The sequence below is a fragment of the Hirundo rustica genome, chromosome 13 (genome assembly GCF_015227805.2).
Source record: "Hirundo rustica isolate bHirRus1 chromosome 13, bHirRus1.pri.v3, whole genome shotgun sequence".
Classification (NCBI taxonomy): domain Eukaryota; kingdom Metazoa; phylum Chordata; class Aves; order Passeriformes; family Hirundinidae; genus Hirundo; species Hirundo rustica.
The window spans coordinates 10,513,367-10,538,601 of record NC_053462.1 but is presented as its reverse complement, the minus strand read 5'-3'; the positions used below and the strand labels follow the sequence as shown (position 1 = coordinate 10,538,601).

The window sequence follows — 25,235 nt, the reverse complement described above, 5'->3', positions numbered from 1 at the left end:
TTTTGCATGCAACACACTGTAAATTTTTTTCCTGATCTAGCCTTCCATATGTAACCTACAGAGTAATGAGAACACATATCCTTAGGGCACAGGTAACATTCATTTAAACTCATCTCGTTACCAGGCTCTGAAGGTTTGGGTTCAGTTCTTGCTTCTCCATGTGCCCTTTGTTCAGCTTTGGGTACTGTGCTACAGGTACAAATACAATCCAATAAACAGCAACAAAAAATATGTATTTTGCATTCTTTTGAAAACACATTCTTTTGATAGACTGAAAAGCCCCCCCCAAAAGTATGTCATTCTAATCCTTATTAATAAATACAAGTATCTGGTTCTCTCTCTTTCTTTCTTCCTCTCCCATCTATACCTTACTCAAACAAATCACATGGAAAAAAAAAAGATTTTTACTTTCCATTTTTAACTAAACTAATGTTTTAAAGGGGCTGGTCAATTTTATTCCCATTTCCAGAGCTACATTATTCAAGTAGGGGGACAAAGTCCACAAAATGAGACGTCTGCACTTTTTCCTGAAAATTTGGCATCGTAGAGGCAGAGCACATGGCAGATGATAAAGATCAAGTAACTGAGAAAATCAGGCAGCAAACCTTAATCAAAAGCTTTTCATGGCAGTAAGTACTTACTGTCATTAACCCTCCAACAAGGTCACTTGTATGTGGATCCTCATCTTTTGTCCCCAGTTGTGGAGAGTACAATTCAGTGGTTCTTAAAATCTCCAAAGCCCGGTCTAAAGCCTCTGCAACTGGCATGGGACTGCTCTCTTGTGCAGCATTGATGATGTTTATTACCTAATGTAGCATCAGACATATTGTGAACTTAGAAGTGTTTTTAAAAAACCACAGACACTCAATAATTACTATGGAAAACTCAGGAAAATAACAAGATATGAAACTTTAATCTGCATGGGGGAAAATCAAAATGAGAACGTTGTTACTGAAATGCTGATGTTTGCCACTGACTCTGGGAATAAGATCACGTCCTTAAAGACGGCAATCTTGTTAATCACTTTCCCCTCTAAGGCACAGCCTCAAAATGTCTCTGAATGGATTTAATGTAACTTTCTCCCGCTCGCCTCTCGCAATTTGCTAAAGAGCTGATTTTTGACAAATCCTTGAATGGTTTCAGAAAGCAGTTGACAATGCCTAAGTAAGAAAGAGGAACTCCAGTCCCTCCTCCTTAACAAGGATCCTGTGGTGGCTGATCCCATGGATGACACTCCACCAAGCAGTTTTGGGATGTCTTTTTTCAGAGTGCCTTTTTGAGGCTCCAGCAGTGGGTAGGTGGAACAGGGGAAGGAGCTGCACCAGAGGCTGGGGCTGTCCTGGAGCCTCGTGCCCCAGTGCTGCAGCACAGCCCAGCTGTGACATTACCTTGGTGATGGGAGCCTCGATAGTCATGGAATGGACCCTGGCCATGGAGGAGCGACGCCGCTGGGAGCTGCCTGTGTGCGAAACAGAGCAGAATTTGTACCCTGGTTGCAGAGACCTGAGGGAAGGATCAGCCAGGAACTCCTGAGACCTTTTCTGCACTGCTTCCCCTGCTGTGCCTTTCAGAGGCTATCTACTGCAGAATGCACAAGTGCAAAGAGATGCTGGCTGAACCACTGACGTCCCTGATTAGAGATAACTGGCTGTAACAGCCTGGCAAAATCATGGCTTTGCTTTATTATTTTCACTGATTAAAATATTCAGTTACAAACTCCGTTAAAAGACTATAGAGATGGGTGTGTATAAACTGGCAGGCAAAGGTAGGTAACCATTGAATTTACATTATTACAGGATGTATCTACTCTTGCTTCCTGATGCAATCTGGCAAGTCATAATGAGTCAGCTTCCAAGCTGAGGTAAATCACTGAAGCTCTTCTGAAGTGGGTACCTATGCCAAATAAAAACAGCAGAGGTTCTGGCCTATAATTCATTGGAAATTTAAAAACAGATGTTTTATATCAGCAATTTTGGTTCTGCAGAGAAAAGGTCAATATGAGATTTTTCTGGATATTGTGCTACCTATAAAATGCAGACACTGTTACTCATTGTGCTGAGCAGTTCTTAGGAAGAGTCAATGCTATTTTTGCTATACTGGAACATGACTGTGTTCTCACTGCCACAGACATGCTTCACTAGTGTATGCTGCCTAGACTGTGATGAGGTATGATTTAACAAAAGCGTCTAAGTGTCAGCAACAGTTTTGGGTATGTGACTCATCTATCAAGTTTGGGGTGATGTAACAGAGCAAAATACAACACCATGAAAGAAAACAAAATTGAGAAAAAATATCTTCATAACTTTATCAAGGGAAAAGGTAAGAAATGTAATAATTTGTGTATTGGGTTTGCATGACAACTCCAACTCAGCCAGACCCAACACGATGAGTTGTTTCACATACCATCACTCCCACGTGATGTTGTGGATCTGACATCCAGGGATCCTTTCCTCATGTCTTTGTGTCTGCAAGTCTGAGTATCTGTGAAGAAAATGATATTTCATAATGACACAAAGTTTTGCCTAAGATGCATGCTAAAGGAACCGAAGCTCAGAAAAGCCTGGAAGAAGCTGAGTGACATTGGCCTCAACACTTCAGCAGATGAGAGCTGACCAAAGTGCCTTTTAAAGCTCTTGCCCTGCTACACTGTCCTGAACCCAGTCACATTTTCAGGCAGAACATGCCTAAATGTCTATGCAGAGGGAAACAGTGTGCAGAGAAAAGCTCCTCTCTTGCCACTGTGACACAATTGCAGTTGTGAACACAACTTGTGCAGCACACCTGAGTTCACTCAAGTAACCACTGCCACCAGGAACTGGTGGGCCAAAGCAGAGCACAGGCCAGCAAACTAGGCAGTGTATCCCAGGTTCCCCATGGACTCCAGGATTCAGCTCGTGCTAAGACTACAGTTCACAAGTACCTACAGCATGGATGCCAAGGATGTCCTAACTGAAGTGCTGATAAGTGGGATGAGGGTGAATGATAGTGTTGGCCATCCTCATTTCCACCCACACGCAAGTTCCCCACAACGCAGCTCAAAGCAATGCAGACACGGGTGCCATGTGCTACAGAGCAGCCACAGCAACACGGTGACAGGAGAGCATCCTTCTCACTTCTAGTTCTGTCACAGGGATCCACCACCTACAGCTGAACTGTGGCCCCGAATGCAGCAGTAACGTGATACCAACCTGGGGCCCTGTGACAGCGTTTTCAAAGGTGGGTTGCTTTATGTCACCTCGAAAGTAAGCGAGGCAGGTAGAGAGGGGGCTTGTATTTACTTTCCTGCCTTTTGAGTTGGATTCCCAGCTTATCACTAGGTAAATAGGACTGTTCTGTGAAACTGTGTTTTCAGTCAAATCACTAACAATGGCCTTTATTCTCTCCCCAGGTATGTTCTCCACTTGGGACAGAAGAGACGTGTCGTACCTGTCTGAGATTCAGCCTGAATACATTCACACGTCTTCTCCACCTACAATTCAGCATGAGAAATCCCGTTAGCCAGAACTTTGCCATTATTTTGTTATACTTAGGGCTCAAACTAAAGTGAGCATAGCACTGTTTTCACTTACCTTATTGTTGTCATTGCACAGTCTACTAATTGACACATAGTGTCTAATCTTTCTGTAGGCAAAAAACAGTGTGTTAATTCCCATTCAAACCTCAGCTCTAATTCAGTGCTGATATTTGGGTGCTCCAAAGGCTTGATTTGGGGACCAAGTGGAAGTTGCATAAAAATCATGCCTGAATCTTGCCCATGATCAAAGCACACAGTGACCTCATCCTATGAAAACCCTTGGCACAGCCACGAAAGGAGCACAAAAAAGGGAGCATGGAAGGACGCAGTACAGGTGCTCAGTGAAATAGGATGTCGGTCCTGGTGACACCAACACAAAGCACAGAAAGACAGGAGGGTGCACTTGTACTCCAGGGAGAATCAGAAGAGTCAGAGTCACAAGTGAGCACATCTGCATATTTGGCTTCTTTTGGGGGAAAATTAGGAGATTTTCACTTTCCCTGCACAAACCATGTAAAGTTGATTTTTCCCCCAGAAACTAAGCACAGAGGTCTGAGGCACCCTTCCTTGCATAAGCTTTCATTATACTCAATAACAAGATAATTCAGTATCTGCTGAAGGCAACTGAACTCTAAACTGAGCCTTCATTCAGACTCAAATCATGACTTTAGCTTTTACACTTACCCTCCCTGTCCAATGACAGGCAGTATCTTCACATTTTGTTGTATGCTATCTCCATTTTTCTTTTTCGCATAGTACATTCCTTGCCATTCCTGAAAAAAAAAAAAATTAAAGTGGAAGGAAGTTCAGATAAAACATGAAGAGAAGCAGTAGCTTCATACCTTCTTTCACTGAAAGTTGTCCCACAATACAAAACCAGACAGGACTGGTTAAACTGTGCTCAAATCCCTCAAATTTCTCCCCTGTAACTAACTATTAGGTCACTGTGTTGTCACTGTGTTGCTCCATGGACAACTTCCAGAGGAGCAGCCTGGGAATACTCTGATGGAAATCGCCGGACCTCAGGAGCTGTGGGAATTAGCTGCATCCTCTTCCCCATCCTACCTCAGTGGTGGTGTGGGTCATTTTGGGGAGAGCTGGCAAAGAGCAGGAGCTCAGAGCAGCCTCTGCCTGGGGCAGAGTCCCCCGGGGCCGCAGGAAGGTCACTGCAAAGCTCTTACACCACCTGATCACCTTCCCTGCTGGATACACCATCTCCTGCGTGGCTGGGATGTTTTATCACTGGCTGACATTAAATTATCTGTGACTAAAAGTGCTTTTGGTATCCCAGCACACTTACTTTCCATACTGTCAGTTTACTATCAAGTGCAGCAGAGATTTGTCCTGTTTCTTTTAAAGCAGAAGAGAGCCCAGTAGAATAGCTCCTGGATTCTGCCTCCCCTCTAAAAGCACTCTGGTTTTAGGATTGCCTATGTGTTTCTATCCCTAGAATAGCTGTTGGTGGTCTTCTTTAACAGATGCATATTTTGAGCTGAGCATTTACTAAATAGCAAGAGATTAATGAATAATTGAATCCATCTTGCATGTTCACTTAACACAAACTGCTCGGGCCAATTGCTGTATTTCAGTTGAGTTCAACAAAATGTAGATCAGATCTTATGTATGTGAAAATACCTTCATGAGGCACATAATACATATTTATTTATGTGAGACTGACAGGCCAGAATGCAGGTACAGAGAGAATAGTTTTACATTTATGTTAGTGGAGCCAACAAATAAAGACTCCAGCCCACAGAGAACTGCATGGTGACAGGCTGTACAGAAAAAAATATAAAAAGGCTTTTCTGAGGATCTGTCAGAGAAGAGAACTGTGCATAACAAACTGTGTAGTGAGCATTATGTCTTCTGTGAGCTGCTTGAGGAATACAAATGAAGATAAAGCAAGCACCGCAAAATTCAATGCTCTCATAATTAAAAGTATGCACATCAATAGTTTCCTGACAACCAGGATGAGGTAGAGATGAGTAATTGATCTCTAACCCAGGTAATAAACCCAGGATGTGCACAAAGGGGTGAAGTCATAAACTCCAGATTGGATAATTCCTTCATTGAAAGCGCATCCTTTTCAAGGCAGGTTATTCACTAATGTGTTCTTCTTAGTCAACAGATTGATTTTTCAACTTGTGAATTTCTAAAACCTGTGAAACTGTGGCAGGAAATGTGTTAGGGAAAAGGTCAGCGCAATTCTGAGAAACAGGAGGTCCAAGCCAAACTCCTGCTGGTAGGTGAAGTTCTCCCAGGGATGTCACTTAAACGTATTTTAAGAACACCATATGCTCTCTCCCAGAGCCTCTGTCAGCAATCCAGCAGAGAAGAGCTATTCCCAAGATGTGCTGTCAGTCGAGCCCGTGGTTATGTCTGCACTGGAGCCACACAAGCACCGCGACCAGTTCCTGCTGCGGGGAGTGCTGGGATCAAACAAGAGCAATCCCCACAGCGTCACTCCTTGCAGAGTGAATCAATGCTGAGCTCTCAAACTCCATGAAGAAGGCCAAGGCACACATCTATCCACTGGGCACTCTCACGGGCACAGTTAGGAACCCCCCAGTTCCTTTTCGACTGGGGCTTCTTGCACCAGACAGCAAAGTTCAGGAAACTGCTTGTGGAAAACAGAGCAAACCAAAATAAACACAAGATGTCATCCACGCAATCTCACAGAACTGAAGGCTGAGCTAGGAAGGTGCTGCCACAGACCTTTATCACAGAGTGTGATTGCTCTCCCACCCCCTCTGGAAAGACTGCTAACAGTTCCCAAAGAGAGGAATTGCATGTCTTGTCTGCTTTATCAGGAGCTGTCCATCTCACTTCAGAAAAAGCAAAATTAAGAGCAAACTGCAGAGATCAGAGGCAGCAAGAGTTCTAATCAGAATTGCACATTTCATCTTAATGGATGCAGTTTGAATAATGAAACAAAGAACAACTCCTTTTTAACTCCTCAAGTATGGGTGGATGAACATTTCAGTAACATTGGCTTCTGGCAAATTACAGCCAGCTGTAGTAACAAAAAAATAACTTCCAGAGATATGGGTTTTGCTAAGACAAGCAACATTCTGACCCAAGAATCCCTGTGTACCTTGCAATTTCCAATTTTTAAGTGTAACACCTATGAACTTCTGTTGGAATATACTAAACTTGCTCACAGCACTATGCTTGTCAGCACAAGAGGTGAAATGCTGCAAGAGTCCATCTCCCTAAATTCTATTTTAAGACAACATAAATTTCACTCAGCTTAGATTATTCCAAGGATCATAAAAACTTGCTTTCTATTATTTTTGTTACTATGTCAGTATAGTACCACATTTGTTCGAAACAGAAAAGTCAGACCTGTTGATAGATTATCACAGCAGCAAACAGTTTCCTTTTTTTGATATGCTGTAGCCTACGGTAGCCAAAATATGACCTACTGTAATGAGAAACAATCTTTTAAATTTAGGATATAAAGAAATCACAAGCCTGAAAACTACACACAGACCATGTCAGAATGATCCAGGTAACTCAGGCACTTCTGAAAATGCTGTAATATCTTGACACAAATTATTACAAAACTTCAAGTATTTCAGAGGTTCTTGCTCACAGTTAACCTCTACTTGCAAATCGTTCCTGTAATAATTTAATTGGCAATTCATTTTTATATTAATATATAAATGTAAGGTTGCATAGACTACATATTATAAAATGTTCCAGAGGGAAACACAGAACACCTGCAAACAGAATATATCCCCCTAAAACAGCTTAAGCTGTTCCAGAAAGATTTAAGTAGGCAGCATTTCATTAGCCCTCACTGTTGAAGTCACACAGTCAGGAGTAAAATTAGTACAGGGAAGGAGATGAATTAGATTTAGATTTCCATCATTCATAGAGTAAAATATATTGTCATTACTAATTAAATTTTTATCAGCTCACTAAAATATTAAAAATTTTATCACTTTATATCTTGAGAATTGATGGTGTGGATTTAAAGCCTGACACATCTCATGTATTTCAATTACAACTTAATAAATACAAACTCCTAACATCAGTTTTGTATTGCACATGTTTAGTGAAATAACTTCAGTCGGGCAACAGAGGTGTGAAGCACCATAATCCAAACTACTGTCTGTTGCTGGGATCTCTTCCAACAGGCCAGCACACGTGAAAATGAGCGACACAATCTGCTTGAAACGCACATGGAATCTGCACCCAGCTTTGGCCACTGAGTGCTGTGTCAGCACCCTGACCTACAGAGCACCACTCACCACAGCTTTGAATTTGTGCTTTTGCATCCCTGTGGATCCAGAGCGCCCAGATTCCCTCTGGCATCTCCCTGCTCCGTGCCAATGCTGCGCTGCTTCCCACGGACACTCCCCATGACCCAGCCAGCTCTCCTGAGGCTGGGCATGGAGCATCAGCAAACACAGCCCTTCCCAAATCTGTGCAACCTCCACAACTTCTCCCTACGAGGCACTGTGTCATGTTCAATGACATCGGAAACCAGCTCATCTCGGTGCAGGGAACATTTCTAATGGAAATCCATGCCATTAGGGAATTAAACAGATTGGCAGCTGGCAGCTGACACTGCCTATCACTTTCAAGTGATATTGCGAATGTCTCCTTGGTATTTTTACATCCTGAACTTGCAAATCAGCTTCCACATTTCATGGTGAAATCCTTCAATATGGTACTTTTCTCATTTACATAGCACCAGATAACATGTGCATCCATCTCATTTTTCTTGGGTACTCCCACACCATTTGCTGCCAACAGCATAAATTATAAAGAAACGCATCAAGTCATTTATTTTTGTAAAACAAGTACCTCTACCAAGCAAGAAAAGAGAAAGAAGCCCTTAAAAAATGAACAATTTTTTTACTTCCTGTTCTTGTTTTAAGTAAATTGCAAATGCTATGTGTCTGTGAAGCTGCAAGTCACAATGTGTATCGCTGCTGGACTACAGTAACTTTTACAGGTAGCAAATAAAAGTCATACAATGCCATTACTCACCTTTCCTATCTTTATGCAGGAATTAATAGTCTCTAGGAAATCAGCTTTTTTTTCATTTATAGGCATTTCTGTTAATTCCTTTTCTATTAGTTCACCTATTTGATAGCCCATCATTGTTTCAAAAGCAGGATTGACGTACTGTGAAATAAAAAAAAAAAACAAAACCCACAAATATGCATTTAAAAGTATACTTAAAGCACAACAGAACCCCTTGTTTTGATTGCTTAACCAGGAGATCTCTTTCCCAGCTTGAAATAAGTGTCTGCATGTACTATTCCTGAGAGAGATGTTCACATTTTTTTCTTTGTGAAGCAAACCAGGAATTTCCATGCTAGAATGGTTGTGCAGAGAGTGTGCATGTCAGCAAAGAGAGGGAAATTATGCAAACAGCTGAGTATCAGATATCCACAGAGTTTAGACAGGCAACAAAAATTCCTGAAAAATGGGCTCTGTCAGTTCCCAAACAAATAAACCTCAATCTACCTCAGTGTTCCTAAAAATCACAAACTGGATGGTGGAATACCATGGGAGTATTATCCATATCTATTGGCATCTTATTCTGTGTAAGGGCCAACCACCACTATTGCCCTGTCCAGGCAAAGCCCAGGCAAGCAGAGTGCAAGAAGCGGGATTGAATAAAGCAGGCTTCTCCCTGAAGTGAATGCTGCATGTCAGTGCAGTTTCTGGCCCCTACCCCGTAACGCTGCAGGCTGGTACTGACAGCCCACCCTTCATGGTTACAGGCACAGTCCTGTCAAAGCACATCTGAATGCCTTCACAACTTACAACGTTCTAAAATGAAAGGAAAAGGTGCCACTCTGCTTTTAATGGGTCTCCACTAAGAGCTCCTTCCCAAAGGAAGCCCTTCCTTCCCCTCCCTGTGCCTGCTGGAGCTCCAGGACTTCTGCAAGTGTCAGTTCTCTCATACTCAGGGGCTGTCAGCAGAGGGACAAAATTTGGCCAGAAAAAAATGCATTTAAAACAACTTCAGGATGTGTTCTTTTATTTTTGTAAAAGGGATGAAGAAGGCACATCCTTCAATGAAGTTGCCATTGTCAAGATTTGGCTCAAGAAGGTACAATTTGTATGCATGTTATAATTCCCAGAGGCTTAGACTCAACCTCTTCACTTATCTGATAATAAAATCACCCATCACTGCTTCTTAGCCAGGGGTGGAACTAACTCCTTTAAAAAGATGATGGTTTTCAAAACTGCAAAACTAAGCACAATTTCTTTTTCCTATCTTAATAAAATTTCTCAGAGAGGATTACATTCAAAAACAGTTGGTCCAAAAACGCTGATACATCAAACAGTATCAGATCTTCGGAAAAAAAAAAAAAAGTACAATTATTTGAATAGAATATCCATTAGATTTTAAATAGCATCAAATTAACATACAATATTTTTGGAAAAGAATGCACAAAAGCCCGTGGCTGCATTCATTCTTGATATAGAGAAGGAATGAATAATTGAGGTAAAGAATCAATACAGAAAATAGAAACAAGAAAGTAAATCCTTGTTCATTCAGAAACAACAATCTCCCTTAAAATTTATTTAACTTATGCCAGACACTTTAAATGGAGGAAATTCTACTCTACAGCTAAACTCACTTCAATCTTTTAGAACCATTAAGTCAGATTAGATTCTTGTGCTGTAAGAAAGACTAAGTGTAATCACAGATGAAACAAAATACAGAGCAATTTTCTGTACTTATGACTGGAACAAACCTGTATTACATGGTCTTCACTTGTGATCTCAATGGCTTCTTGACTTTTCTCTAATGCTGTAAATAATGAATTACATGCCCTGGAGAAAAAAAGAAAAAGGCATCAAAAAGTTTTATCCACTTAATTCTTTTTATATATGATAATGAAGTATTACAACTCCACACTGACTAATGTTGTAGTTTAACAATTAATGTATTTTCTTCAGGTAACAGACATTCTATAATTAACTACTGCACATTAAAATAAATACTCTATTAAGGATCTGGCTAAATTGGAAATTCTTTTTTGATAATGTTTTTGGTAAAATTACCTTAGTTTGAATTGTGCCTGCACCTGTCCAAATTTCAGCTGAATCAACTCATTGTAACAGGCCATTCTACTAGAATTTTCTATGTATCTCTGCAAATAAAAGGTTAGAAATATTGCATTAATACACATCCTGTCTGCAAGGATTTGAAGCTCTGATTTGTTTTGCTTGCTGAAGAACCAGAAAAGGAGTAGATATGCCAAAAATGAACATGCTGGGACACGAGCAATGAGAGAAGATTATTTTTTGGTACTAGCAAAACTTTTCAAGTTACTGCATTTTGAAAAGGTGACAACAGATCCTCATGGCAATGAGGTTCAGCCAACCTGTTTATTCTCTGTGACTGTGAGCAGGATCAATGCGTTTTTTAAAAATCTACTTTTAGCTTTCATGCTACTTATTTAAAATAACAGTGAAAAATTTGTTCGGTCTCAAGTAGTTAAAATTTGAAATTATTATGAGTTTCCGATTGCTAATATCCCAAATTGTCTATATAGATGAAAATAAAATTTCCTGTGAAATATACCTTTATTGACTTTGGGGATTTTATAGCAATTATCTCAGTATCTTCCACTTTTTAAAATACATTTTATATTTACTAGGTATGAGCCTGAATGTTAAATCTTTGTTCACACTAAACTCCCACAGACCTGGATAGTTTGGGTGGGAGGATTGATTATCACAGGTAAGCCACCACAATCAAAGCTGCTAAACAAAATTTTCTATGCTTTGCCATTAGCCCCCTCTGCAAGGCTCTGATCCATAAATAATTCAGAACCTGTGTTGAATTACTTATGTGCCCACTGCAAAGACTCTGTTCATATAAATGCCATTATCTTCAGGCTGTAGCATTTCCTGGATCGGGACCTTACTAGAAATAAGCAAATGGGTGCAAATGGAATGTGATGGGACAGAAAAAACTGGTGAGCACGCAACCAAGTATTTGTAAATCAGGCCCATTCTTGTTCCATTGTCAGCTGAAGGCAATAAGGTACGCACTTAACCGAAGCACTAATAAGCACCTTTTCTGCTCAGCTGGAATAGTTGCCAAGGAACAGATTCAATGCAATTCTTCTCAGGTGCCTCCAAACAATAGCTAATAGCACTTGACAGTGTGTGAAGCCTGTTTACAACGGGAATTGGCATTTGGGAGAAGACATTTCCCACAGCACGTTCTGTTGTTCATTGCAAGCTGCTCTCTGGATCTGCCACAGCTACTAATCAATTTGTCAATGTCAACTTTTCAAGGGAAGGATCATGTATTTATTCTGAAATAAATGTATGAAGTAGAGAAGTCTCAGACCCGCTTCTTACAACCCCGAGTGTGTCATGTCCATGTTCGTAACTGGGACGCAGAAGAATGAGCGGCACAAAAAAGATCTGCAGGTTGGATCACCGACACAAATGGAGACTTAAAGCCAAACTTCTCGAGAGCTTCTCGCATGAAAATTTTGAAAAGTCAGAGCACAGCCAAGCACAGCACATACCCTTGTGAAGCCAGCAGAGATCAGGGGCAATATTGATGACTCTTCAGTGTGCCTTTGAAACAAGGAGGATAAATCAGAGATTATTTTTGTAACTGACTCAGACCAAATTTCACAATCCATTCATCTACTTGTACCCCAGATATCACAGTGAGGATAATACTGCTAGATCCTTAAAGGATATAGGAATAAAACATATTTTTTGTATTTTTATAAGCTTTCAACTTTGGCATGGACAAGCCAAAATGTTATTTTCCTTCATGCATGTAATGAGCTGCTTACATCAAAAAAAACTCTAATGCTTCAAGGAAACCAATTAATGAGCTAGATCACTGGATACTTTTTCTGTACTGGATTCTTCTTGTTTATGCTGGCATTAGTCAGAAATGCACCTGAAAGTCTGCACAGCCAAAGTTTGAAGAAATTACTTGTTATCTGAATGTACCAAATCTCAGACGGGCAACTCAAGGTACCTGAATGAAGATGGATTTTCTAGTGTTGCCTACCCACTGCCTTCTAGTAAGTCACATTTGGGACACATTCCCAAATGAAGTATCTGAATAATCTGGCTATTCTAACTGTTAAAAGAGCCTTCAACATATGTGAATGTATGGCTGGAATCTGGAAGAAAGGCCATAATGTGAATTTTCTGTCAATAAGCAGATTGAAGCTTATGAAGGTCAAGTTTAGCAGATGGCAAAATAGCTTTTATTTATGCAGGAAGTTTTGGATCTTGAAAAGATTAATTTGGGTCTTTTTTTTTTTTTTTTTGGTAGAGATGGTAGAGTATATGTTTAATGGGAAAATTCAACACCTCAGAATTGGTTTTCAGAATTAATGTGTTCTGAGAAATTGCCATTCCCAAATTATACTTTATAGAAATTATCTTCCAGTTATTTCCTTTCATTAAATATACAGATTTCTTTATTTTTTACTTTTACATTCTTTTATAAGCAATGTTTTTAAAGGACAGGGAAGGAAATAACCTATGTAGTATTTTACTGGGGGGTCATAGTCTCTTAAAATTTCTGTGGTCAGATGATACTTTGTACTGATCAAATTGTTCTATATCACTTTTCATACTCAGCAGATCTCTGGTTTTTGCTGAGATTAATCATGTTCAAAGGCAGATTAAGAAAGGTTCAAAACACAGTTCTGCAAGATAGTTTTGTACAGGATGTTGCAGTTGTTTGAAATATACTCTGAAAGCCTGTAGTGATGGGTGGGGGGAGTGAGAGGAGGAACCCAAACAAAACTCAAAGTGAGATTCTTCAGTAAAAAAACCAGAAATTAAAAAAAAAAAATTCTGTCCCAATCCTGTGGTCATGGATAGTAAAAACTCTGGTACAGCACATTATTATTAGCACAGTAGGAAGTTCTAATTCAGGTTTTTAAATGTAGTGTTTACTTTTACAATGGTAAGATTTATGGTTTTGATCACAGGTGAAAGTAAAGATATGACTATTTACCTTTGTACTACACAAATAATGACTGTATTTTCTGAGGCTTTCGTTGTTCTGATAGACCTTTAAATAAAAAGCAAACCATTTAAATTCTTTTTAAGTTCATATTTCAGAAAACATGATTTTACAGAACCTTCAGACAGCACTTTTCTTAAAATATGTCTTTTAAATCATTTAACAACAAAACAAAAGTCAAATCCCGAGCCTGCTGCTAAGAAAGGAGAATAAATTATATGAGACTCCATGAGCATAGATGAATCTATAACTCAAATACTCTCAGTGGGAGAATAGCAAAAAATATCCTCTCTGAAACAGCATATAATGGACTTGCTTGAAGGACTTAGCCTCACTCATTTAAGGTGCATTTTATTGAATTCTGGGACAGATTGGTAAAAATGGAACAAGAGGAACGGCACTGCTACCTAGGCTTGGCCTGACAAAGATCTTATCTACTTCCCTCAGTTCAGCAAGAAGAGCCTTTGCCCCACCACAGTCCCCCAGGGCACACACTCTGACCCTGCCACCCCACAGTCTTTTCAGTCTAGACACATTCCCAAGGGCGAAGTCACTGGAGCAAGGCACTGCTGCCTGTCATCTCTTTGTAGAGAGACTCACAAAGGCAAGTCCTTTCCTCCTTTTCTCATACTTTACAGCAGTTTCTAAAATTATTTTTGGAATCTGTATGCAATTTTGCACTTCATATTTTCAAGTGTTGTAGGTATGGAAACGTGCACACTGAACGTTGCCTGTTTGCACTGGGAGTTATTCAACAGGAAGTGACGTTGAAAAAAATTAGAACATTAATAAAGTGAATGAATTAATTAAGGTCCTTGGTGGCACATGCTATCTTTGCAGTTGATTTAGTGGGAAAACAAGGAACCAGGTATTTGAAAAAAATCCCGAACAACCAAACAACAAAAGAAAACAAACAAAAAAAATACTCAACATTCATTATGTTGCCCAGTTCATTATGGCAACAAATTTGTATGCTGTGGCTCCAAGCCAGATGGAGCTTCAGAAACCCTAGGACACAACCAAAAATGCTGCTGCTATCAGATGTGAAGCACTGAAGTAACAGTATTTGATGCTGCCACTGCACAACTGTCTAAAACCAAAAAAAATCAATGCTGGATAGAGTTTATAAAAACGTCATATAAAAGCAAAAAACCTTTGACGATGTGTTAACTATAGTGTTAAGAATTAATTACACTCAAACTGTGCTTACCTGCATAATGCTTCTGCATCGAAGTATCTGGAATGTCTATGGTCAATAATGATAATGTCATGGTGTTTATCTAGAAAACATTCTAGTGCAGACTGAGGTGTCCTGGCAACATGACATCGAAATCCAGCCTTGTCACACGCCCAGCGGAACCCGTTACTCTGCTCATCTTCCTCAGCAAACACTAAAAGTACCTGGGGTGAAGACAGGCAGTGGATCATCACCAACAAATCTTACACCTACAGTAGATTCTGTGACTTTTCCCTGTTCTTAACATGTTTTTTAAAGCCACTTTTGAGGCTTAATCTGTTGTTTTTAATAGAATTGCTTTCTACAGACAACTGCTTTTTTTCTAGTTGTCTGTATACAGAGGTGTTTCAAGTGGGTGAAACAGTCTGCCAGAGGCATGCAATCCACATGGAAAGAATAAGTTTTGGAACTGTCTCTCTTGTCATTATCTACAAAGCGAGCTTAGGCAATCAGCTGAGACAAACTGTCTGTGTTTCAGACAGTGTGCATGAACCAACAGTGAGTCCACTTCTCCGAAACTGTCTCATATGCAACCTTTTTCTTGGGGCTTATTTTTCTTGCCAGGATCATACTCCGGAAATGGGGAAAACAAATAAAAATTAAAACAAATAAACAAACAAAACCAGAAAACCAAAACCAACCAAAGAAAAACAAAACCAAAAAACCCACAACCACAGCTCATCTCGTGTGAATCAGAATTTAATGCTGCTTCAACGGCATGACGAAAACTTTGCCTTCTTTTCCATCTCATCCTAATTCCCCAAAGTATGGGATGCTGCCCACTCTGTGGGGTTGCTGGAAATTCTGGGCAGGCTGGTCAAAAGGAACTCATGCCAGACTGAAATCATAAGCAGTGCCACTGTATATGGAGTATGTCCCCGTGTGACTCCTGCCATGGGATTTATATCATAGAAGGAGATTATCATAGCTGAAATCCACAACTGGAGGTCAGACCTGTGAGCCACTATTTGCTCTGTCCTAACTTGCCGTGTAATTGCCAGTGACTAATCTCTCTAAGTCTATTTAAAATCAACACAATGCCTACAGACTAAAAGTATGATAAGGCCCAATTCCTTTAAAATGTATTTCCAATTCTAGGATTTAATACAGTACAGAAGATGAACAAGGTCTGCTAAGGAAGACTCATTGATGTGATTGTGCTTTGCATCAGGATAATGTTTTGCAGAAGAAAACTTCTCTTGCATGAAAGAATACAGCATGGCAGACTATGGATCTATGTTGTGTTGATTTGGGGGATGGCTCAGCACATGCAGCCTTTTGGGAAAGATGGGTAACTCAGCCAGCATTTGGTCTGTTGTCCCAAGACACCAATCTTTCAGCAGCTGACTCAAACCACACTCAGATATGTTTTGGTCAGGCAAAGTGAAGCATGTGTAACTCACATCACATCCCACTGCTGTTTATCTTCTGTGTGATTTTAGGAACTCCAGTGCTGTTGAACTTTGGACCAGGCTGGTGAAATGTCTACCAGTAAATCTTAACATTTCCATATACTGCATATTTTTGTAAGAATGAAGGATTTTACACACATTCAGTTCAGGTTCCTTTTACAGCAACCTGCAAAACTGTTTGCAAAAACATGCCATAGTTTGGGTTATATTTAGTGAAGTTAATCTAGAACACTCCTTAAGAGGAGAAGAATGGGTTTCAACAATAGTACAGAAAGTCAGCAGATCTGAGTTGTATGATTGACTCTGGCAAAAATGTGATGTTGCCTACCTTCTCCTTCCCTCACACCTGCCAGCTATATTACCAGGATAAATCAGTAGCATTTCAGAGTGGTCTATGTGGACAAAGTGATACAATCATTAAAAACAATACAGGTGGCAGAAATACTTGACTATTCTGATTTTGGGGAAGAGCTGGGTGAGGATGTCCTAAGGTCTGACTTTTGATTATATTATTGTTCTGATGATGGCTCAAGAAGATGTTAAACGGCAGTTCTTAAGACAGACATTTTCAAATTATTAGGTCCACATTGCCTCTACTGAGGAGTTTTGCAATTACTGACTGAGGAGCATCTTGGATGATTAATGGTTCAGTATGCCTTGGGATATGGGAGAATTTCCAAAGGAAGTCTACAGGAGTCATATATCTCCAAACCTCATGCCCATCCCAGGCAAACTAAGGGGACAAATGACATAAACCCTTTATTAACGAAGGGATAAAAGAGCATTAATTATTGTCAGTCAGTAATGAATAATAAAAAAATTATTTTGCCAAGCTCGCTTCATATTTTTTGTAATGATATTGCAAGTTGGGTTGGCTTGGTATCAGTTTGATGACATTTTGATTAAGAATTTGACTACCAGTAATATACAAAATGAAGCACAAACCAGATTGATTACAACATAACTGATAGCAGAAAAAATAGATAGCTCTATTTTTATGAGCTGAGAGGTGGTTGAAGAAAACAGGCAGGGTTTTTAGGATATCACATAGACAGAATGTCATGATAAAAATCTGTTCTGTGCACATTATCTCCTGAGCAAAATACTCAGTGAAAATCCCTATAATCCAAAAAATTCCAGTCATAAATTTTAAGCTAACATCTGTGATATTTTAGAAATCAAGACTTCAGTTTGAACTGCTGTGTTACCTGAAGTTGATCTTGATGGAGTCTCATAGGGCCAAACTGCACATCTGTTACTGGTGCCTAGAAGAAATAGGAAGGGAACTTATTAATGAATAATACCTAAGGAAGAAGAAAAATTATCTCTGTTGTCTCTATTATCTACCATTATCTGGGGTACATATTGCTGTCATTATGAGGCTGCATCTTCATGAAGGTCTTATTCTAGTTTTGTAAATTTATATGCTAAGCTGCATTAGCAGTTAGAAACAACAAGCTAGTCTTCAAGTAATTTTTTATTGTTATTTTAAATGTAAATGTAAATTTAATTAAATTAAAGATTAGTCATTAAAGTCTGGGAGACAAATTGTTATTTTTCTGTATCCTCTGTATCACTCCAGCTGTTCTGCTAAACATAGAAGTGTTTAAAAACTGTTCCTTTTAAAGTCCAAAAGACGGGTTATCCTCAGGACAACTGTCCTCCTCGGTTGTTTTTATATTCTTTGGACTTGATAAACTTGAAGGTCTCTTCCAACCTAGTGATTCTGTGTAACTGAGCCAGGATCCCTCTCCCTCACTGGTCCCTTCTTGGGACCACAGGTGCTGCTTGTCGCAACTGCTTCTCTTTTATATCATTAATCAAACTTGAACATGAATGACTCTTCAGCTGGTATGAGACTACTTCTAAAGGAGTTAAACATATAAATACAGAGGGACACTCTAATAGGATTACACAGGTTTGGTCCTTCGAGAATTCCCACCAGGCAAGCATCAGCACTTTGAATGTACTTAAATATTTTTCACCTCTTGTCCCAGAAATAAAAGCTAAAAAGCAGGAATAACAATATTCCCCATTCAAAATAGGAAACAGATTCCAACCATTGGTCCTTGGAGTCCCATAGACTCTTCAAAAGTAACTAGAGTAAGAAACCAGAGGAAAATAATCTTTGGCAATGCAGTAAATGTAAGACATTGAACTAACTCTGAACTGAAATGTGAAAAGAAAAGGGTTGTTGAGCACAAAGGTGGCATTTTTACACTGTTCTTTTCCAAAATTAAAACCCCCACATGAAGATAAGATTTATTGCTTTGCAACCTATATTTTTTTCCAATAAGTAGTTTTAAAGAATCATCAGCACACCCCACAGAAAAATCTTTTAGAACTGCACGCTCCACTCTTTCTATGACCTTAATGCTCCATTGCTCAGCTCTAAGAGTATGTCATTCATGATTTCATTTATTTATCAACTTGGAAGTCATCACTGCAACATTAAACAAGCAACAAACACAAGTCAAGGAAAAATGGCAACATAGTGCCTACAAAAGCATGCCAGGAGCCAGCGTTTGCCTGTCTTGTTTAAGACAGGCAAACATCGGCCTTTAAGAGCTGATGTTAAAATTACATGGAGCGGTTTCAGATTTACTCAGTCATACTGGTCAGATTGGCTTAGTTTAAATACACTCCAGTCACTTCTTTTTTTTCTGATTTTGAGACGAAAAATTTCTCTTCAGTTGGAAAACTCAAGCTGCTTTTCTCTCCCCTGTGGTACATCATGCAATTATTCAAAATCTGTGTTAAAAAAAGCAAAGACTTTGGCTGATAACACACACAGCAGGAGTGAATCCAGCTCTTTGCACCAGGGTTACTGGTTTTGCAGCACTAACAGTAGTTACTACTCATCCTGAAACAGTAAGATCAGCAGAAATGCCTGAAGGGCATGGAGAGAGCATGTCAATTTGGTAAAAGATACCTAAAAGATACCTTTTCACTATTACCTCTCTGTCCAGGACTGTACTTCAAATCAAACCTTGGACTTTTGGTACACACTACCTGCCAGCACAAACCAGTGAGTGTTCCGTGTCAGCGGGCAATGGCCTGAGCTGGACGGTTCAGATCCAGAGCTGAACTCCACTGGCATCTCGGGGGATGCAAAACCCCATCCACCACGCCAGTGTACCCTTGGACCACCAGTCCCAGCCCAAGGTGAATTTTAACAAATGAGATAAACACAGTACTAACAGTTACTGCTTTTCAGGTGCTTCTTTCTTTTAAGAAGTTTGTGAATTAATAGCCATCGAAGTATTCAAAGGACTGAGCCTGAAAAACAATTTTCTGCCAGAAATCTGTGGCTATTGCTGCAGTGAAATACGTGTCTATGCACCATTTACGCCCCAGTCACAAGAAGTGACCAGATGAGATAACCTGACTTGTTACACATTAACTTGCTGTCCTGCGTAGAATCAAAGCTTTGGTCTGCATCTCAGCTGGAAAATTTTGGTGAACTCCAGTTAATTCTTAATCCTGTTGAAATCTGTTTGAATAACTTGATTAATCATTTAAACTTTTTGTGTGCTGCAGGTAGCACTGAGAAGTAGCATGCTGATTAAGTATTGTGTCAAAAATCAAGGCTTCAGCAAGGATTAGCAGAAACTCTCAATTATCACTGAACTAAATGAGCTTTAAAAATACCTCTAATGCTACAAGCTTATAACTAAACTCAGCCAAAGCTCACACATATAGTAACTGCACAAACACATCTTTATTCACTCACACCTTCTTCTACTTCTTCCTTGGAATTTCTTTCCTAGTCAAAAAGCTCGAGTACATTTTCAGATTGGCAGACAACTTAAGCATGTGACAGTCTTCCAGGCAGGCACAGATTGAGAAGAGAGTCTGAGAAGACAGAGGTAGAACTAGTTGTGGGTTCCTGGAATTGACTGTGATAGAGCTGGGTCTGTTGCCAAAGAGCTGCTGACGCAAAGTCCGTAAGTGCAGCGTGCGTGACTGCGGCTCTTCAAACACACACCGCAACTGCAGCCATTTTACATTCTCTCATCCCTGAACTACTGCTGGTAGCACTTATTTCCCCTCAAATTTGCCTTTCTTATTTGAACACTGTATTTTCTGTCCTGTGGAACCAGCCCTGGCACAAAGTGGGATTCATCCCAAGGCAATAGCATAAGCTGTAAGTGATTGACAGCTGTCAGTGGGAAAGGTCATCCACTGAGTGCTGTGAGCAGCTCAGCACTCGCCAGAAATGATCTCTGTGTTGTAGCAGCTGCATTGCAAACATTGAAATTGCTGATAGAAAATAGTCCGTGTTTCCAGTGCCCTGAGAAAAGTGAATGTTGGGTAAATAAAAACAAGCGAAATAAGCTTTAAAAACACAGACCTACACAACTGTGACTGATCTGATTAAAGTACAACAAACTCAGCGTTGACCCAATGTAACCTGGTAAAGTATTTCTTTCTATGAGTCATTCTTCATATTTTACCAGAACAGAATCTACAGGAATGGTCTGTCATCACTGCTGGATTGCTTTTTCTTTCTTCCTACGGCTAGAAAAACTTCAGGTGAACCTGCTCAATGAATAAATGTGGAAAGGAATAAAGGGTGGACATAAAGCCACCTTGATTCACATGCCCCCTTTGGTGACATATTGCCTGGCTGGTGACTGGGACAGATCTAAGCCTCCTATTTGCTAGAAGTGGTGTATCCTGGCTTTCTCCAAAATATTTCTTACCATTATCCACTGGAGAGGAGAGCACACCTGAAATTTTGGGCAGAATCAGCTCCCAAAAAATCCTTTGGTTATAAACTTCCATGCAATACTCCTGCTATGGAGGTGAAAAATCAGCTTCTGGAGGCTGATTTTCTTAAGACACCTCTTTGCTGAAGTTTTTGTGGGGTGTTTTAAAGCAGAGCCCTTTGCAGCCCAAGGCAACACGGGGCAGAGCAGCTGCTGCAGCACTGCCCACCCATGAGAGGGGCTGGTGGGGAGCTGCTGGTGCCCGGGGGAGCAGGAGGGCTCCCCTGACATCCACAGAGCTCCATCCTTCCCTTTCTGCCACAGCAGGAGCTGTGCTGGTGACAGGAATGACTCCCACTCCGACCATTCCACGCACAGCCCTGTCTCCTGACAGAGCCTTTCCCTAAAGGGCAGCTGGCAGCACTTCTGCCCCTGCTGCTCCTCTTGCTTTTTCCAGGTGAGCACAGCTTCTCTTTCCTGCAGCTCACTTGAACAAAGAGGTGCCATGAACTTTTGCTGAATGGATTGCAGATGGAAGCTGCTGCTGGAGGGCAACATCTGCGTTCAGTGGGCAGACAGTCAGAATCTCTGACTCACTGTAATATATGACAAATAACTGCAGTGATTAGACATATGACTTCACTCCTGGTCCTAATGGAATACAGCCAGCAAAATTCATCCACAGCCAGCAAAATTCATCCTTTTCCTCAGATCAATGTTTTAAGATATCACAAAAGAGAATTTATCTGATTTTAAAATACATACTTGTATTTTCTACATATACTAGGTACATGATATGAATCTGCATGAGTTGACTCATCACAGTAAGAATTAACAGTCCTCATTATCAAGATCTGCTGGAAGCCACAGGACTGTTAAGTTAAACTTAATTTTTGTAATTCTAAGAATAACAGAGATTTCATTTTACAAAGGAAAAAAAAATCCTTTCACTTAACCTACCATTTCAGGCACAGATTTTTCACCCCAGAAAACAAAAGCTCAAATGAACTGATAGATTTATAACTTAAACTTTTATTGATTCAGGATCTATTTGCTGCAGAAATTTGAATTCTACATGATAATATACTTTCTCAGAAACCTTAGCCATATCTTCCTGTATGCTGAAAGCTGGGAAATAAACAATTACTTATGAACTGGCATGACAAGGTACAGGATCTTGTCCAGCCAGGTCATACAAGCGTGGCTCCTTTTTCTCAACGGAGAGAGGCTTTGTGACTCATAACTCCTACTTCTGGGCAAGAAAGTCTCCGTGTTCTCTCACATTTTTCTTTACTTATCATAACATTCATCACTTTCTGAAGTATATGAATACTAATCCAATCCATGTTCATTTACCTACTTCTTTCTCCAAGGAAAAGTAGATGACTTAAGACTCAGCTTCCTATTTCCATGTGTTTTCTGCCAGACACTCAGGACTTCCTTGCAGACTTCAACAGCACCAACTCAACATCAATGCAAGTAATGTAAAATGCTGTCCTAGCAGATATTCCTAACAGGCACAACTGTTCAGTGCATAAAATGAATTTTATAGTCCATGGACTGAATTCCAACCTGGTTAGCATATCCAGTGAAATCCAAAGCAATTCCATCAAATACAAGGAAAATATACTGGATTTACTTCAGTGTAAATGAAGTGGGAGTCTGGCCCTGTGCAGCTCTTCCTTTTGTTGTTTGGAAGCCACAACATTTTGAATAACGAGTAAGAGAGAACAAAGTGTCCAAGGTTTCTGCCTTTGCTCAACAGATTCAAGGACAAAGGTAAACTTGGCCTTCAAAGACCCTGTGCTGTACAAAGTCAGTTTATTCTTTGCAGAAATATGACAACATGAGTTCTGAAAGGCGATTAAAATTTACCAAAACTGCTCTTCAACCTGGATGAAACCAGTTACTCCAGCCCTTGATAGTTTTTTCCTATTTCTGCTTCATAAAAGATGTAGACAAACGTCACAGAATCTGAACTCATAATGTAGCATCCTGACTCAGTGCTTTGATAAAATCTAGCATTTAGATTAATCTAAATCATGTTCTCACTGAAGCATCTCTCTCAACAAAACAATACAGATCTATATCCATATCACAAGGCCCGCAGATCACTCGATGTTTTGTTCTGGCATGGTTTTCCTTTTATCTATTTCCTGTTTTAAATCGATTCCCAGAAGAATTCTCTACAATGCTGCCATTTAACAATACAGCAGACAGTAAGTGATAGGATAGCACACCCTCTGTTTTCTTAATCTCTTTCTTAAGTTTTAGTACCAATTTTTGAACATGTTTCACATAAATGAGCCCTAGAGAACCCAACTCTGGCCTCCAATCCACATCATTACCAACACACAATTCTGACAGCTTGCAGTTTTTGTGAGAAGAAAATCTTATATTGCGTGTAAGGAGTCGCCAGAGCTCTCACATCAGGACGCTGGCCCTTCTCTCTGGGCATGTAACCAGCCGCAGGACTCACTGTCTTATTCCCAATGAACTGGCAACACCTTTACTCCTCCCAAAATCCAGCAACTCTTCGTTACTCAGCCTGGGGGCAGTTTTTGTGTTAAACCAGGTCCTGAAGAAGCCTCCCAGGAAATCTGCACCCTGGTGGGACTGGGACTGCTTTATGGGAGTGCCGGCACAACAGCGCTGAACACAGGGACTATCCGAGCCCCACCCGGGCTCCCCCTGGCACCGCTGGGTTTTGGCTCTATCTTCAGCTTGCCACACATGCCAACCACTATTACACTTGATTGTTTGTTTGTGTTTTGGGCCTGGTTGCCCACTGCCTTTCCTCAGTGCAATATGTGAAGCCAAGTTAGACCAGAACTGCAGCAATGCTGTTGGGAAATCACATTTGCTGCCTTCTTGCACACTTCAGACATAATCAAGAACTCACACTTTCTACTGTTTATACCTTCTCCCCTTATGCTTTACAGGAAACTCTGGTTATCAAACTGCAAGCGTAGCACATGCAAAAGTGAATCATTCTGTTTGGCTGGGAATAATTAACGATGCTGTCCCAAAGTGACTTGTATTATCATCTGCACTGTGGTAAGGCCTGGATGGCCTCTGGCCCAGATGAGTGGCCCACTGTGGTCACGTTCCACAATGACAGCAGAAAAAGCCAGCCAGCAGTCCCTGCCACTGAACTTTTACACAGAACAGGCTGACAAATTGGGGGACTTTTTTTAGCTCCTGATAGGATATTGAAGCGATAAAATAAATGTCATTATCACTTAGCATGCCTATGGAAAAATGGCACAGATCTCCCAAATTGGAAAGGGAGGTTGCCGGTTTCATTTTGACATTCAGAGGAACTGAGGCACTGAGAAAGACAGACAAGCCCAGCCCTACTTGTGCTGAGCCCTGGCGTCCCTGGGCAGAGTGTCCAGTGCCCCTGCTTGCTGGCCAACTTACAGCAGCAGGCACTGGTGATACTGGGACCATGAGGCTGATGCCTGGGAAACACCCACTTATTTCTAAAATTCAAAATTGTGTTGGTGATAATTCAAACGAGTTATGTCGCATCTTGGTAATCACAGCAGTACTGTAGGTTTCTAAGCCAAGCAGATACAACTCCTGCAAAGCAACTCCTCAAATCTCACACTATATACTTACACAAGATTCCTCACTCTCAATGAATCACACAGCAAAAAGGGTTGGAATACATCAGCCAAATCAGAAAAAGAGAGCCATTTACCCATTAATCCACACTGACTTTTCTGTCCAGCGAGAACAAAGTCGAATGGAAACCAGTCCTCAAATCAAAAACCATTCAAATCCAGCAAGTTATATTTGCTGCAGCACCCACCTGATTCAAAGATCCCTTTTAGACCTGCATTTTATGCACAAGTACACTGGGCTGGAGATTTCATCTATTTCTCTTTAGAGAGAGAAATTTCATCTATGTCTCTTTAGAAGAGAAAAGAAATGTGAATCACACAATCCACAACAAATGTGAATAGCCTTAACGCTGGTCTGTGCCTCATGGCTGTCATTTTGCCAAATCCTGTTCTGACCAACCAGCACAGAATTGAAAGTGCCCTAAATCTTCAAAACCTTAAGATTTGAGATGGCTCACTGGGGTCTTCATTAAGGCCCCACTTTCTGACTGAAAGTGTTGGCAAGAACTTCTCCATTCAGGCCAAATATGCACAAAACTTTGTCTGGAGGTTGTGAGGTCTCCCCGTATTGAATCCCTGGGCTGCTCACTAAGCCATAGTCAAGTATTTCTGTGTGGTGAGGGCATGCTGTGGAGCATCTGTAGTTATATCCTGCACTAAGAGAAAACCAGCAGCTTAAATGATGGCCCGTACTTTAGAAGAATTTTTTATACCCTATAATAATGGTTTTCTAT

At 40.4% G+C, this 25,235-nt stretch overlaps 1 protein-coding gene across 5 annotated transcripts in view; it reads right to left on the bottom strand.

The window, feature by feature from the left end:
• Positions 1 to 25,235, bottom strand: part of PDE8A (phosphodiesterase 8A) — a 145,132-nt gene that overhangs the window by 25,324 nt on the left and 94,573 nt on the right. For all 5 annotated transcript variants that reach the window (XM_040077231.2, XM_040077233.2, XM_040077232.2 and 2 more), the window contains exons 2-14: positions 17,369 to 17,425; positions 14,722 to 14,912; positions 13,503 to 13,559; positions 12,037 to 12,088; positions 10,553 to 10,641; positions 10,243 to 10,321; positions 8,516 to 8,653; positions 4,199 to 4,287; positions 3,570 to 3,621; positions 3,427 to 3,469; positions 2,404 to 2,481; positions 1,389 to 1,459; positions 642 to 806 (exon numbers count right to left, since the gene is read on the bottom strand). In XM_040077231.2, the coding sequence (XP_039933165.1) occupies positions 642 to 806; positions 1,389 to 1,459; positions 2,404 to 2,481; positions 3,427 to 3,469; positions 3,570 to 3,621; positions 4,199 to 4,287; positions 8,516 to 8,653; positions 10,243 to 10,321; positions 10,553 to 10,641; positions 12,037 to 12,088; positions 13,503 to 13,559; positions 14,722 to 14,912; positions 17,369 to 17,425 (1,161 nt within the window). The remainder of the gene's footprint in view (positions 1 to 641; positions 807 to 1,388; positions 1,460 to 2,403; positions 2,482 to 3,426; positions 3,470 to 3,569; positions 3,622 to 4,198; positions 4,288 to 8,515; positions 8,654 to 10,242; positions 10,322 to 10,552; positions 10,642 to 12,036; positions 12,089 to 13,502; positions 13,560 to 14,721; positions 14,913 to 17,368; positions 17,426 to 25,235) is intronic.